General features: G+C 41.8%; 1 protein-coding gene across 2 annotated transcripts in view; it reads right to left on the bottom strand.

Annotated features, from left to right (window-relative positions):
- The window catches only part of MIPEP (mitochondrial intermediate peptidase), a 158,378-nt gene that overhangs the window by 12,371 nt on the left and 131,417 nt on the right, over nt 1-14,590 (bottom strand). For both annotated transcript variants that reach the window (XM_003919753.2, XM_010335180.2), the window contains one exon: nt 13,725-13,798. In XM_003919753.2, the coding sequence (XP_003919802.1) occupies nt 13,725-13,798 (74 nt within the window). The remainder of the gene's footprint in view (nt 1-13,724; nt 13,799-14,590) is intronic.

Here is a 14,590-nt window from a genome sequence, read left to right as displayed (position 1 = left end):
ATAGTGGAGTGGCTGGCCACCACTGACATCATGAATGGCTTCAAACTGTACATTTAAAAACGATTAAAATGGCAAATGGTATGGCATGTATCTTACCACAATTAAAAAAGGAGATCAGAAATCTTTTTATAACCTGCCATTTGCTCAGATATACAGCTGTCTGTGCTACGCCATCCTCCACCACTAGACATAATACCTTGGATGTACCAAAAAGCAGATTACCTAAATAGATTTGGGAGTGAGTAAAAAGGAGGTTTGAGTATTCTCAGCACCACTATCAGTTCTAATCATTTATCGTTGATAGTTTAATGGCTATTTTTTCTGCTGAAATAATTATATGTGCCAAACTCAGCCTAGACGGATTAAGAACTGTAGCTACAAAGGCTAGCCTGGCAGTTTGAAAAGTCTTAAGTGAATTTTATGAGATCAGAATCCTCATTCCAGATTTGTCTCTCCCAAGCCTAGGGCAACTGCATGGCTCACCATCTTGACTTTGAAGTTTTTCTCTGCTACAAGACTGTGGTTACCCACGCCCTTTGCTAAAGATGGATTCCCTCTATCTACAATCAGTGCTTGAGAAAATTAGACTATCAGCGAGGAAATGAAATTCTTCTCTTCCTTTGAACTAAAAAGACTCTGCAGCTCCCCGGGCTGGGTTAGTATCTGTCAGCATTCACATGTGAGGCTCTCTCTACCCCTCTAGAGTTACTGACTGAACTAAAGTGAAGCCTCTGAACCTGTGTAGACAGAAGTTGAGCCAGCAGGTACAGCCCCACATATGTGCTCTGTTTACACATTAGTTTATTTTAATTTCATTGTCAGATTTAATAATTCCATTTACAATTACATTTCTGGGTTACAAAACATCTTGCCTTTTGAAGCTCAATGACTTCCTTAAACAAACACACCCAGGCATTAAACATGCACACACCCTCTTAAAATATTAGTGCATTTACAAAAGGGAGGTCTCAGCCTTGAGAATACAGGTGCTCCTTTCCATTTCTTTCTTCCAAAAAGCTCTCAGCTATTTCAGAGGCTACGTTGGGTAAATATATGAACAAGCCAAAGATTAGGGATTCTATTTACTTGGCCATTATTCTGGGCTGCCTCTATTATTGAAATTATGTTGTAATCCTAGAGCTACTAAATTGTAACTGATTCCATGACATGCTTTCCTCATTTATTCCTGCTACGCTATGCAAGAAAAGCAGCTTTCTGCCAATGAGCATCCTGTAAAATTCTGAATCTTGCTTTGTTCGCCGTGCAGTCATGCATTCACATTCAACGTAAGGCAATTGACGCTTCATACATACTAGTTAGCAAATGCCATTTTTCAGATTTGTCTCTATGATATTTTACTCTGATAACCCAATAATATCTGCTTTGAGCATCAGTCTTATTCCTGACAAGGCAACTCAGTTGATAAAAATTACGAAAGAGTAAGGAAAAAAAAAATACAGTGGAATGTGCACGCACCTATTTCAAAGCAAAAACTTCCTGGTATAACCTGAGAAAGAAGTTGAAGGCATTACCAGCCCACACAGGTGAGTCAGAGTGCCTGACTCTGAATCCTAGTTCTAATGCCTGCCGCTGTGTGACTTCAGGCAAGTTAAGTTACTTATGCAACACTTGGACTGTTCAGAGACTTAAATGAGATCATACAGCAACATGCCTAGTACTTGGCACATCAAATACACTCAACAAACGTTTTTAGCTCTAGTTATTGTTATTGCTCTCACTATTGTAACAATAATAAACAATAAAATAACATAAATGCATGTTTGGTTTGATTCAGCATTTCTGTATTGCTACTACTGTAACTCCCTCCTATCTATTCAATGCTGGAAATACGCAAGTAGCAGAAATTAGTTTTACTGAAAGTATCTGACATAAAGGACTACTTACCTTTAGAAAATCAATATACAGGCTATTGCTGCATTTAAATAAAATCCCTATCCTTATGTGAAATGTATGTGCATGAAAAGGAAGACAAAAATAAATCTAGTGTTGAAATTCTGCTATTTTGAGAGTGTGACTTAAGATTTTAAGAATTTTTTTTTTAAAGCTCAGGTAAGTACAGTCGGCCTTTCTCCTACTGGTACACCTTCCAAATGTAAATTCATCAGTGTATTGCCAACCCCTGATTTCCTCAGACCTTGAAGCTCGATGCCTGAGGCTGTCAAGCAGGAAAGCTGAGAATCTAGATCCAGGCTAGGTGCAGTGGCTCACGCCTGTAACCCCACAATTTGGGAGGCTGAGGCAGGCAAATCACTTGAGGGTAGGAGTTTGAAACCAGCTTGGCCAACATGATGAAACCCCATCTCTGCAAAAAATACAAAAATTAGGTGGGCGTTGTGCTGGACATCTGGAATACCAACTACATGGGAGGCTAACGCAACAGAAACACTTGAACTTGGGACGCGGAGTTTGCAGTGAGCCGAGATCCCGCCACTGCACTCAACCCTGGGCAACAAAGCGAGACTGTCTCCAAAAAAATAAAAAAGCTTTGGAGATACGACATCTGCTTTTCTAACCTGTGTTTAGCCCACTAAGCATCCTTTTCTTGGTGTTTCACTCTCGTCGCCCAGCTGGGAGTGCAATGGTGCAACCTTGACTCACGGCAACCTCCGCCTCCCAGGTTCAAGTGATTCTCTTAAGTCAGCATCCTGAGCAGCCAGGATTACAGGTGTGTGCCACATGCCCAGCATATTTTTGGATTTTTAGTACAGATGGAGTGTCACCATGTTGGCCAGGCTGGTTTCAAACTCCCATCTTTCACCCACCAAAGGCTGCTCTGGTGGGTCGTGTCATCTCCACTTCCTGCATATGGAAGCGAAGGTCTTGTTTCAGAGCCACTCTGACTAAGCCGGCAGTCAGGAGTTAACCACACTCCTTTGCCTCCACAGCCCCTGCTGCCCCACAGCGCTCCTCGACTGACACCTCTTAGCCACAGACTCTTGAGTTCTGGCTTCTTCTTCAACTCCTTTGTCACTGTTACTTCTGGTGGGTAGTGCTTGTTTTGACAGTTTTCTTTAATAGTAAGCTGTCATCTATTTTCTATATAAATTTGATGGATCCCTCTTCCATTTTGAGATACCTCCGGAGTTTGACTTTCTTTGAGGTCTGAGAGCAACTGTCTTCCTCAAGTAAATAATCTTGGAGTAGATTCATTCCAAAAAATATACTAAAGATTCCACTTTTAGATTATGTCACTGTATACTACCTTCTAAAAAGAATGTAGACAACATTCTTTCAGTGCTTTTACTGCTTAATGGAAAAATCATAGGATGTTTTTTGAAGAAGCTCATTTACTATTGATGGTGGTCTTTTTTTTTTTTTGAGACGGAGTTTCGCTCTTGTTACCCAGGCTGGAGTGCAATGGCGCGGTCTCGGCTCACCACAACCTCCGCCTCCTGGGTTCAGGCAATTCTCCTGCCTCAGCCTCCCGAGTAGCTGGGATTACAGGCACGCGCCACCACGCCCAGCTAATTTTTTGTATTTTTTTATTTTATCTATGACCTACTACAGCAGTGAAAGCATTTTCCATTTCAATGTCCATTTCTTTCTTTCTTTTTTTTTTTTTTTTGAGACAGAGTCTTGCTCTGTCACCCAGTCTGGAGTGCAGTGGTGTGTGATCTCCACTCACTGCAACCTCTGCCTCCTGGGTTCAGGAGATTCTCCTGTCTCAGCCTCCTGAGTAGCTGGGACTACAGGCGTGTGCCACCATGCCCAGCTAATTTTTGTATTTTTAGTAGAGATGGGGTTTCACAATATTGGCCAGACTGGTCTTTAACTCCTGACCTCGGGTGATCTGCTCACCTCAGCCTCCCAAAGTGTTAGGATTACAGGCATGAGCCATTGCACCTGGCCTTAGTGTCCAGTTCTTAAATAACTCTGTAAGTTGACCAGATTGACTTGGTGGTCCCGCATTATAAGAATTATAAAATGGAAGGAATGATCTATTTTATTATACCTTGTAGAACACTGTTTTTTATAGTGTAACAAATGTATGCGGTATTTAGGGAAAAGCTCTACAATGAAAAGAACACAAAGCATTCCAGAGAGCCAGATGGACAGTGTTCACTGAAGAATCACGGCTTCCTCCCACCTGCTGACCAAAGCCCTTTGATCAAAAGTATGAATGAAGCCAGGGAAGCCTGCAAAAGGGGTCCTGATGTGGGTGTGGGGGGAGGAGGGAGCTGGTGGCCAAGGGGCAAGGGCAGAGTGGTGCCCAGACATCTGAGCAGACATGGTGACAGGAAGGAGGAAGGGCAGGATGGTAGGAAGGGAACAGGTAAGAGACTGAACAAGTGTTGAGACAGCACCATTGCTATACATATTTTTTCTTTTACATGATTAAAGAACTCCAAGAAAACATTTAGGCCTGTGAAACATCTGAAAATATTCATGTGATTAAAAAACAAAATTCCTGAACCAGGCAAATAAACACTTGCTCTTGGCTGGGTGCGGCGGCTCACATCTGTAATGCCAGCACTTTGGGAGGCCAAGGCAGGAGGACCATGAGGTCAAAAGATTGAGACTATCCAACATAGTGAATCCTTATCTCTACTAAAAATACAAAAATCAGCTGGGTGTGCTGGTGCATGCCTGTAGTCCCAGCTACTCGGGAGGCTAAGGAAGGAGAATGGCTTGAAGCTGGGCAGTGGAGGTTGCAGTGAGCTGAGACTGCGCCACTGCATGCCAGCCTGGTGACAGAGCGAGACTCCCTCTAAAAAAAAAAACCCAAAAAACCAAACCAAACCAAACCAAACACCTGTTCCCATTGTAATCATTACAACTTTTTTTTTTTTTTTTTTTTTTTTTTTTGAGCTGGAGTCTTGTTCTGTTGCCCAGGCTGGAATGAGTGCAGTGGCATGATCTCGGCTCACTACAACCTCTGCCTCCCAGGTTCAAGTGATTCTCCTGCCTCAACCTCCTGAGTAGCTGTGACTACAGGTGCACGCCACCACACAGTAGCTGTGACTACACCATACATGCCACCCGCTAAATCACAGCTTTTTTATGGCACAGGAAAAAATTGCTCTTGTAAGTCTATTTTAGTATTCATATATTCACTCATTTAACAAATATCTACTGAATGGCTATGGGCTGAGCCCTGTAACAGGGGCTGCAGATACAGCTGTGAACATGACAGCCAGGTGCCCTCCCATCACAGAGCTTCGACTTTACTGAGGGGCAGAGACCATAAACCAATAAATGAAACAATACATGTTGAAATTATGTCAGGAAGTAAATATTAATATGTGCTATGAAGCAAAACCAAAGTAGAGTCAGGGGGCAGAGAGTGTCTGACTACAGGGGAAATAAGAGACGCTATTCATAAACGTTTGAACAACCCATCAAAATTCATCGGAATGATTTACTTCCAACAGCATAGGATTACTTAGAGTGCTAGTAGTTTTAAATCATCTTATCTTTTAATATTTAATATATCTGTGTGAGGGGGTTTCCTCCTAAGTCCCTCACAAATGTACAACATTCCCTAGGGTAGACACTTGTCCCAAGCCAAGATAGGTGCTTTGAGCATGTTCTGGCATTTATTTATGTTGAGCCTCCACACACCCGGGGGCACAGATGCTGCTGACTCCATCACGCAGAACCTGTCATGCATTAAGGCTTATCTTTCCCTTGAAAATGCCTTGATTAAAAAAAATTAAAAAAGCAAAGAGACCTTCTAAAAAATAAATTTAGGAATAACCATCCACAGGTAGTGTGCATTTACTGTTCTCCTGCAGTGCTGGGCATGCCAGCCTTGCCACACAATGCCAATATTTAGTGATTAATCAGATTGCATAAATGCCAACTGCATGCTTTAAAACTGGAAGTATTTACTACTACTAATTTTCAGTGCTATGAGACAATGTAAAACGCCTTTTGTTTCAGTAACAGTGTATACTTTTTGACAAGAGGGAAATTAATCAAGCTACTGTTGAACAATGATTGCTTATTTAGCTTTCTTATTTTAAATGTCAGATGTACTTCTGCTGAAGGACAGGACTTACTGCTCCTTGAATGCCATCATGTTTGTATTGTGCAAGCAACACTAACAGCAAAGCCTTGAGCTAAGCACATTCTGCCTACTAGGTGAGTAATCAGGTTATCAAAAAAAATAAAGGCATCAATGCTTATTACTTAAGCTGCTGTGTCAACAAGATATCAAACTTTCAAGTGTACTAAATGTTTTGGGTCAAATTCAATAAACGTGTCATCCTGTCTATCACAGGAGCTGTCTAAAACCGAAGTGAATTTTCTTGTGAAAAAGTGAGTTTCCCATCATCGGAACTGTCTGGGGCAAGGCCTTCCTACAGCCTATTCTGTACAGAGTCCTTGCAGTCCCTCAGAAATTGAGTCCGACAGGCTTGGGAGCTTCCGGAGCTGAATTCTCCACAATGGCTGAACTGCCTAAGGGCTTCCTGATTTCTGTCTCCCTTGGCAGTCATAACCACGCAACCCACTCGTTACGACTGAAGCAGGGAGCTTGGTCGGGGGGCGGGGGTCATCCTTGATATCAGGCTCACTCACCTCCAGGCCAACATAAATCTGATCTCGTCACTACCTGCCTTAAAAATACTGTCAAGGGTTTCTCATCGTCTTCAGAATAAACATCAACTCTCTCTCACAGCATCTACAATACCCTTCCTGATCTGATGCCCACTTACCTTCTAGCCTCATTCTGTCCCGCTCCAGTCTCAGCTCTGTGACCCTCCCTCCCCCAAGTGGCACTGAAAAGGCCACCGGGAAACGGGGAAACATGGCGGAGACAAGGTGTGGACCAAACCATGAGCGGCGGTGTCATTTCTGAAAACTTTTCCAAGGAGGTTCTTTGTTTTTAACTAAATTTTAAATTTAGGATAGTTTTATATTTACTGAAAAACTGTGGTGGAGTCAAGAGAGTTCCTCGACACCCCACACTCGGTCCGTTTCCCCTACTGTTAATATCTTTCATGGTGTTGGCACATTTGTCACAACCCACGACCCAGTATTCACAAAGTATTATTACCTCCAGGTACTCTTTAGTCAGATTGCCCTAGTACGATCCAAACTAGCTGTCTTTTTTCTGTTCTAGGACCCACCAGGGGACCACTCTACATGAAGCTGCCATGTATCTTTAGGCTCCTCTAGGCTGCGTCAGCTTCTCAGACTTCGTTTTCAATGACCTCGACAATTTTGAGGAGTATGGCTCAGGCAGTTTGCAGAATGTCCTGAATTTGGTTTGTCCGATGTTTTTCTCATGATGAGACTGGGGTTGTGGGTTTCTGGGAGTGAGACTTCTCATCATATTATATCAAGGATGCATACTGTCCACATGACGCCATCACTGATATTGACCTTGATCACCTGGCTGAGGTAGCATTTGTCATTTCCCCATCTCTAGAGTACTCCTTGGAGGGAACTCGCTCTGCACAGCCCACATGACGAGTGGGGAGTTATGTTCCACACTTCCCTGAGATGGGAAGTATGCACATAAATTACTTGGAACTCTACTCCATGGAAAATTTGTCTATTCTATTCTATTATTTATTTATTTGTTCACTGACATCAATCTGGACTCATGGACACATATTTAATACTGTGTACTATATCACAAAACCATGTGATTTATTCGATCGTTCGAGTTGGCCCAGCTTTGGCCGCTAGGAGCTCTTTCAGTGGACTCCCGCTGCTGTGACAGACACGCCCATCACTGCGTATGTTTCTGGGCACTTCCTTCCTTCCGGCACTGTAAGATGCTCCAGGTTCATCTATCTTCCTTGTTCCAGCGCTGGAACCAGCCATTTCTCCAAGGAGCCTTGGTTCCTCTTATTGGAGAACAGTGTAAACCCAATTTCTGGGTGCTGATGTGCTCTATGCTGCTGGAACTGAGAATGGTTTTGTTTTTTTTTTTCTTTTTTCTTTTTTTTTTTTTTGAGGCGGAGTTTCGCTCTTGTTACCCTGGCTGGAGTGCAATGGCGCGATCTCGGCTCACCGCAACCTCCGCCTCCTGGGTTCAGGCAATTCTCCTGCCTCAGCCTCCTGAGTAGCTGGGATTACAGGCACATGCCACCATGCCCCGCTAATTTTTTGTATTTTTAGTAGATACGGGGTTTCACCATGTTGACCAGGATGGTCTCGATCTCTTGACCACATGATCCACCCGCCTCGGCCTCCCAAAGTGCTGGGATTATAGGTGTGAGCCACCGCGCCCGGCCCCTGAGAATGGTTTTTAAAGGAAGTAGTGGATAGGTATCTTTATTGTTTGTATTTATTTTCTTGGAGTGTGGAGGTGATCATTTGGAGTATAAGCAAGCCATAATTCTCTGGTTTGCTTCTTGAACAAAAATAACATTTAATAAGCTAGAAGAGATGATATAGGATAATACAGCAAAAGTGAGTGTGTTTGTCAGACTATAAATAAAGCTCTACAGAAACGTAAGGTGTTATGACTTTAATCAGCTTAAGGTAAAGCCCTGTGGGCCTCTAGACTTTGGTTTGGTGAGTCAGTCTGACAATGTGTAAAAACAAACGAAAGGGAGCTTCAGTTTGCTGAAAATTGACTCATTTAGCTACTAGCTACTACTATTTTTTTACATCTGATCTGATGTTTGGTCCATTTGAAAAACTCCATCAAGTTATTACTTAGTATCTCTACTTGCATACCGCTTTTGGCCAGAGAGAGATTCTATTTAGAAAGAAGCACAGAAATAAAGTTGTTTAACATTTACAAATAACCTCCTGGAATGCTAAAATCTTGGACTTTGGCCTTTCCCTTCCCCCTCCCCTCAGATTCTTTGTGGAAAAGTTGAAGAAAGAGAGCATAAGGAATTCTGTAACCAGAGGCAGAACCCAAAACTAACTGGGCCGCATCCTGCTTACGTGGCTGTGGGAAGAATCTTTCCATCAGGACCACCATGGATAAATATGGTTATAAACTAAATTGACAGCTTGTCACAAAAATCTAAAGGAGCTCACGGGAAAAGAGGAAGATTTTATTGTTGATCAGCGGATGCCAGGCAGGCCTCTTCAATGTCAACGAGAATAGATAGGTTGTGTCATTAAAAAAAAAGAAAAAAAGACTTGGGGATTGTGAAGAGAACCATCAGGGCCCAAGATCCACATTGCTTACATCTCCTGCCTTCTAAAGGCCAGTCACTTTCATGTCAGAATTTAAGGATCAATGGAGAGAAATGTGAGCAAGGCAGCGCAGAGGGTATGAACTCTTAAGTTTCATTATTTATAAAAGTAGGGACGATATGACCTGTGTTATAGGAGATTAAACTTACCACAGGATAATTAAAATCTGAACCTAAAAACTCATTAAGATGCATTTACCTAAGAATTTTATATAACATAAACCACAAAAAGACCAAATAGTTTACAGAGGAGAATATGAGAACTTACACGAGGAATTAATCTACCATTCACAAACTGCTGAGCTAAGATAGTTTCCATTCCTATTAGGTATATAATTTCACCTATTTGTTGTAGTAAGAAACAATTCTGCTTCCTAGTGGGGACAAAATATGACTTCCGTGTTACTGACAAACCTCGGCATGTCTGCCTTTTTAGAAAACTGCACATTTTCTGAAGTGACTGCAATGGAAATGGAACCTTAGATCATGCTCACCATATTTGTTAAGATCATACTTAACAAATATCTTAAAATGTATTTTATAAAATGGTAAAATGAATGGAAATGCCATATAATCATGGTTGACTTTAAGCATAAACTTTAAGTTCTCTTATTACTCAGAAATGTGGTTTAACATAAGCCAAAAACCATTGTGGGGGTCAGAGATGAACAGCAGAAAACCTTAACACTGACAATGAGAGTTAAACTTTACTCCAGATACCTCAGCAATTAAGAAAGTTGGTTTCAGTCAGGTATTGCCACATGTGTTTAGTGGAAGATTAAGTGACTGAATGTCATGCCATAATATATAACTTTATGTAAGATATTATCGTGTTTAAAAATAGACAAGGCCATACTGTTAATCTGTAACACTACTGCCCCATGTCTGTACACACACCTCACCCCATTCAGAGATGGACTGAAAAAAGAAAAGGCAGATTAAAAAGAAGTGTTTTGGGCCAGGCGCAGTGGCTGATGTAATCCCAACACTTTGGGAGGCCAAGGCAGGCGAATTACCTGAGGTCAGGAGTTCGAGACCAGCCTGGCCAACATGGCGAAACCCTGTCTCTACTGAAAATGCAAAAATCAGCTGGGCGTGGTGGCACATGCCTGTGGTCCCAGCTACTCAGGAGGCTAAGGCTGGAGAATTGCATGAATCCAGGAGGCAGAGCCTGCAGTTAGCAGAGATCATGCCACTGTACTCCAGCCTGGGCAATAGAGAGGGATTTCATCTCAAAAAAAAAAAAAAAAATTGTTTTAAAGTCAAATCACATTTTACTTCTCACAGGGAAATGATGTGACTTTCCCAAGTAATTTATAGACGGTAAGCAGCAGTCAATGACTGCAAATCCAGTTCTATTTCACCATATGATTGCTTTCTTTCTCTGGGGAAGAGAATACTGTTTTAACCACTATTATGTTGCCTTCAAATGGTATTTGGTATGTTAGATTCTTTAAGAAAAGCCTCTGCTGCTACAACTTGTCTTTTTTCCTGTGAGGATCACTCTACCTAAAGTCAAGTAAAGGAAAACTGCTGAATAAATACCTTGCAGCCAAGAGTTAGAGAGCACAGATACATGGTTGCCTAGCAGTGGCCTTTCGCTGATGAGTGCAAAGCAAACATCAGGGAAAAATGAAGTAGAGGAATTCTGTGTGCTCAGGGACTTCCTTTAATGGGGTGTTGGCCTAGTTGGTGAGGACTAGAAATGGCCAAGGAACTCAGAGCTCTGAGCAGAGCCCCGTTCCCAAGGGATGACTCCTTCTGAAAAAAGTAAATAATCTAAAAGTTTGCCCATGTAGTACTTATTATTCAAAAATCAGAAGCATTCCCTATTTGACTTGTCTGAATGTGTATCACTCAAAGAGCACAAGTATAATCACAAAGGTATTCTGACCCTAAGAAACACAGTCTTATAACTAAGAAGGTAATAAAATGTGATCTGATTAGGGAGGTGCATAATTTCAAGGCAGGTATTCATTTGCATTTTGCTACACAACATAATTCTTTACATTTGTCCAGGAAATAGTTAAACAAAATATATAAGGTACCTGTAAAAAGTTACATTTTCATGGAAGAAATCCGCCAATGAGATCCCATATGCTTTTATGTTACAGCTCTCAGTCATTTTACCCGGCCCTCCGGGTGATACCCCAGTGTTAAGGCTGTGAGCTATCACCTAAGACCTGCTGTTGTGGGGTACCGGTTGACTGCCTCCAAAAAAATGAGAAGCCACTGTGGGTCTTAGCTTACAAATCCAGCCCTATGACGTGACAACTGGCATAACCTTCTTTGCATGTCCACCATTCATCTCTGACATGAAACAAATCATGTGAATGAATGAGATCTGACAGAACAGCATTAAGAAAAATATTAAAATGTAAAAGCAGAACTGTTCCATTGTGTGTGTTAACTGGAATCTGAATGCTTTATCATCTCTGGTGTGAATGGTGGACTTGTTTTTCTCTCGTGTGTGAATTTTAGTGCGGAAAATATTAAGTTTCTTAACACAAAATTGTTTTGGATAAAGAACAGAATTTTTAGAGAGTTAGTTGCAACATTCTGGGAAGCCGACTAGAAAAACACACCAGCCAAAAGATAAACACTGAAAAAGATTTACATTATTTTCTTTTGAAAAAAGATCTACATTTTTTTCTCCTATCAGCGAATGTTGAGGTGCAGACAGCGTGGAAGGCCTGGCCTGGGAAAAGCCGAGCCAAGCGCAGCTGCGGGAGCACACACTTGTCAGAAACTCCCTGTTGGACAGTGAGTTTCAGCAGAAAAGGCTGCTTTTCTGCCTCAGCTCCTGGTGGGCTGGTGCTACCAACCACCGGCCAAAAGTACACAAAGTACACAGTTGCTTATTATGATGTGCCCATTGCTTCACTTTTGCCTGGGTCTGGAACAGGCCCTGAACTAGATGTCTTGTCTGACAGTACAGGCAGCTGAAGAGCTTGGTCTGCTGCCTGAGGTCCTGGTTCAATCCCTGGCTCTTCCGTTCACTACCTGGTGACACGAGCAGCCGACCTGACTTGTTTATTGTCTCTAAAATGGGGATCATAACGCCTACCTCACAGGGTTACTAAGAAGAGTCAATCAACGGATACGTGGAAATCCCTAAAACTCTCCCCAGACGTGGCAGAGTTCAGTAAGGGCCAATAAGGACCAGCTATAAATAGTGGCTGCATCAGCATGCATGCTTCCTCACTCTCCATCACAAGGATGGCTCCCGGACTGCGGGGCCCCTAGACTGGCTTCTCTGTTTCATAAACTTGCCGTGGCATCGGGCAGATTGAGCTTGGGCCGGACACCCCTGAAAAGCTGATGGAATGAATGAAATCTCCAAAAGAACGGGAGGTTTGTCTACGCGTCTTTCACGATTTCACCTCTGGCACTTACAATCATGCCTGGCACGTAAGTAGCACTTCACAGATATTTGCTGAATAAATGAATGGCTGAAGGCAAGAATCTGGAATTCTGCTAAACAGGAATCTAGACATTAGATTCAACAGTCTTAGGCAAGGAGACATTTAAGTCACACTCATGACTAGCCAAACCCACTCAATTACTAAAATGAAAAGCACACATCTCCAATATGGAGAGTTATCTCCCATATGCAGTTTTGGAGATAGTCAGAAAATTTTTCAGACAGTCAGGCTCAGCTGCAAATATAACCATCGATATACTGCAACTATCTAGTAATAGTCATGTCTTCCTATAAATATTTGTAAGAAAATTTCAATGTTTTTACATTCATACATGAAAAATCATGATCACTTCCATTTACAATTTTATTTTCAGTAAAAATACTCAAAAAGTTACTGAGAAAATTGCATAGGAAAACAAGAATTGTGATACGTCAAAGAGAAGATTTAATTAAGTTCTAATGTTTCAACAGGTAAAAAAAAATCTAACCCAATACCTTGGAATTTCTTGAAAATGTGTAGCTAAACTTTATTTCAGAAAAATAAATAAAGGAATAAAAAATAAATGACTTCTTTAGGCTAAAAAAATACACTGTGATCTGTTAAAATCTAAAGGCAAATTTTCTGAGAGTTTATGACAAATAAAAAATTTTTCTATTAGAGTCTAAGTAACATTTTGAAAGCTGAAACCTGAATATACTGGTAGCTGATTAAATCATGGCATCTAAAAATTAATATACTTAGGACACAGTGAGACAGATGCTTAGAATACAATGCACAGCTAAAATATTTCTTTCTTTCTTTTTTTTCTTTCTTTTGAGATGATGTTTTGCTCTTGCTGACCAGGCTGGAGTGCAATGGCACAAGCTCGGCTCACTGCAACCTCCAGCTCCCGGGTTCAAGCGATTCTCCTGTCTCAGTCTCCCAAGTAGCTGGGATTACAGGTGCCTGCTACCATGCCCAGCTGATTTTTGTATTTTCAGTTAGAGACCAGGCTGGTCTCTCACTCCTGACCTCAGGTGATCCACCTGCCTTGGCCTCCCAAAGTGCTGGGATTACAAGCATGAGCCACCGTGCCCAACCTAAAGCATTTCCATAAATTAAAAAAAAACATATGAAGAAAGACAAAACAGCTTTCATTATAGACGGTGCTATTTTGGTTTTGTTTTACCTTCAACCATGAGCATGGGCTCCCTGCCTCCACCGTGGGCCAGCATCTCCCTGCGATAGCGCTCCCCAGCGGCCCTGGGGAAGAAAGGATTCATTACAGACATCTGCTTGCACAGCCTGCCCAGCCTCCACTAACACTTGTCTTGAATTCTCAAAGGAAGCCACGCTGATGTCATATTCATAAAAGCTGCCACTGTGTGACAATTTGGCCCTTAGTTATTTTCTTACTTCTAAAAATCAAATTCTGGCTTTTAAGTTGTTCTAAAATAAATTAAATCAGGTCTGACATATTCCCTGTAAGAGGATAACTATACTTACGGTTTTCTGTTTTGTTAACAAGAGACCTCACCTTATAAAAGTGATTACTTTATGTATTATACAACAGTGGTCCCCAACCTTTTTGGCACCAGGGACTGGTTTTGTGAAAGACAACTTTTCCACAGACCAGGGTTGCTGGAGGGGATGGTTTCAGGATGATTCAATCACATTACATTTATCGTGCACTTTATTTCTATTATTACATTATACATTGTAATATATAGTGTAATAATTATACCACTCACCATGATGTAGAATCACTGGGAGCCCTGAGCTTGTTTTTCTACAACTAGATGGTACCATATAGGCGTGACGGGAGACAGTGACAGATCATCAGGCCTCAGATTCTCATTAGGAGTGCCCAGCCTAGATCCTTATTATGACAGCATTGTAAGGATCACATGGGTGGTTCACAATAGGGTTCCTGCCCCTTTGAGAATCTAACGCTGCCCCTGATCTGACAGGAGATGGAGCTCAGGGGTAGAGTGATGGAGAGTGGCTGCAAATACAGATGAAGCTTCACTCGCTCACCCACCTCTGCTCACCTCC

Source organism: Saimiri boliviensis, chromosome 16, assembly GCF_048565385.1.
Source record: "Saimiri boliviensis isolate mSaiBol1 chromosome 16, mSaiBol1.pri, whole genome shotgun sequence".
Taxonomy (NCBI): Eukaryota; Metazoa; Chordata; class Mammalia; order Primates; family Cebidae; genus Saimiri; species Saimiri boliviensis.
The sequence above is the reverse complement of the archived record's forward strand: the minus strand, read 5'-3'. Positions and strand labels throughout refer to the sequence as shown.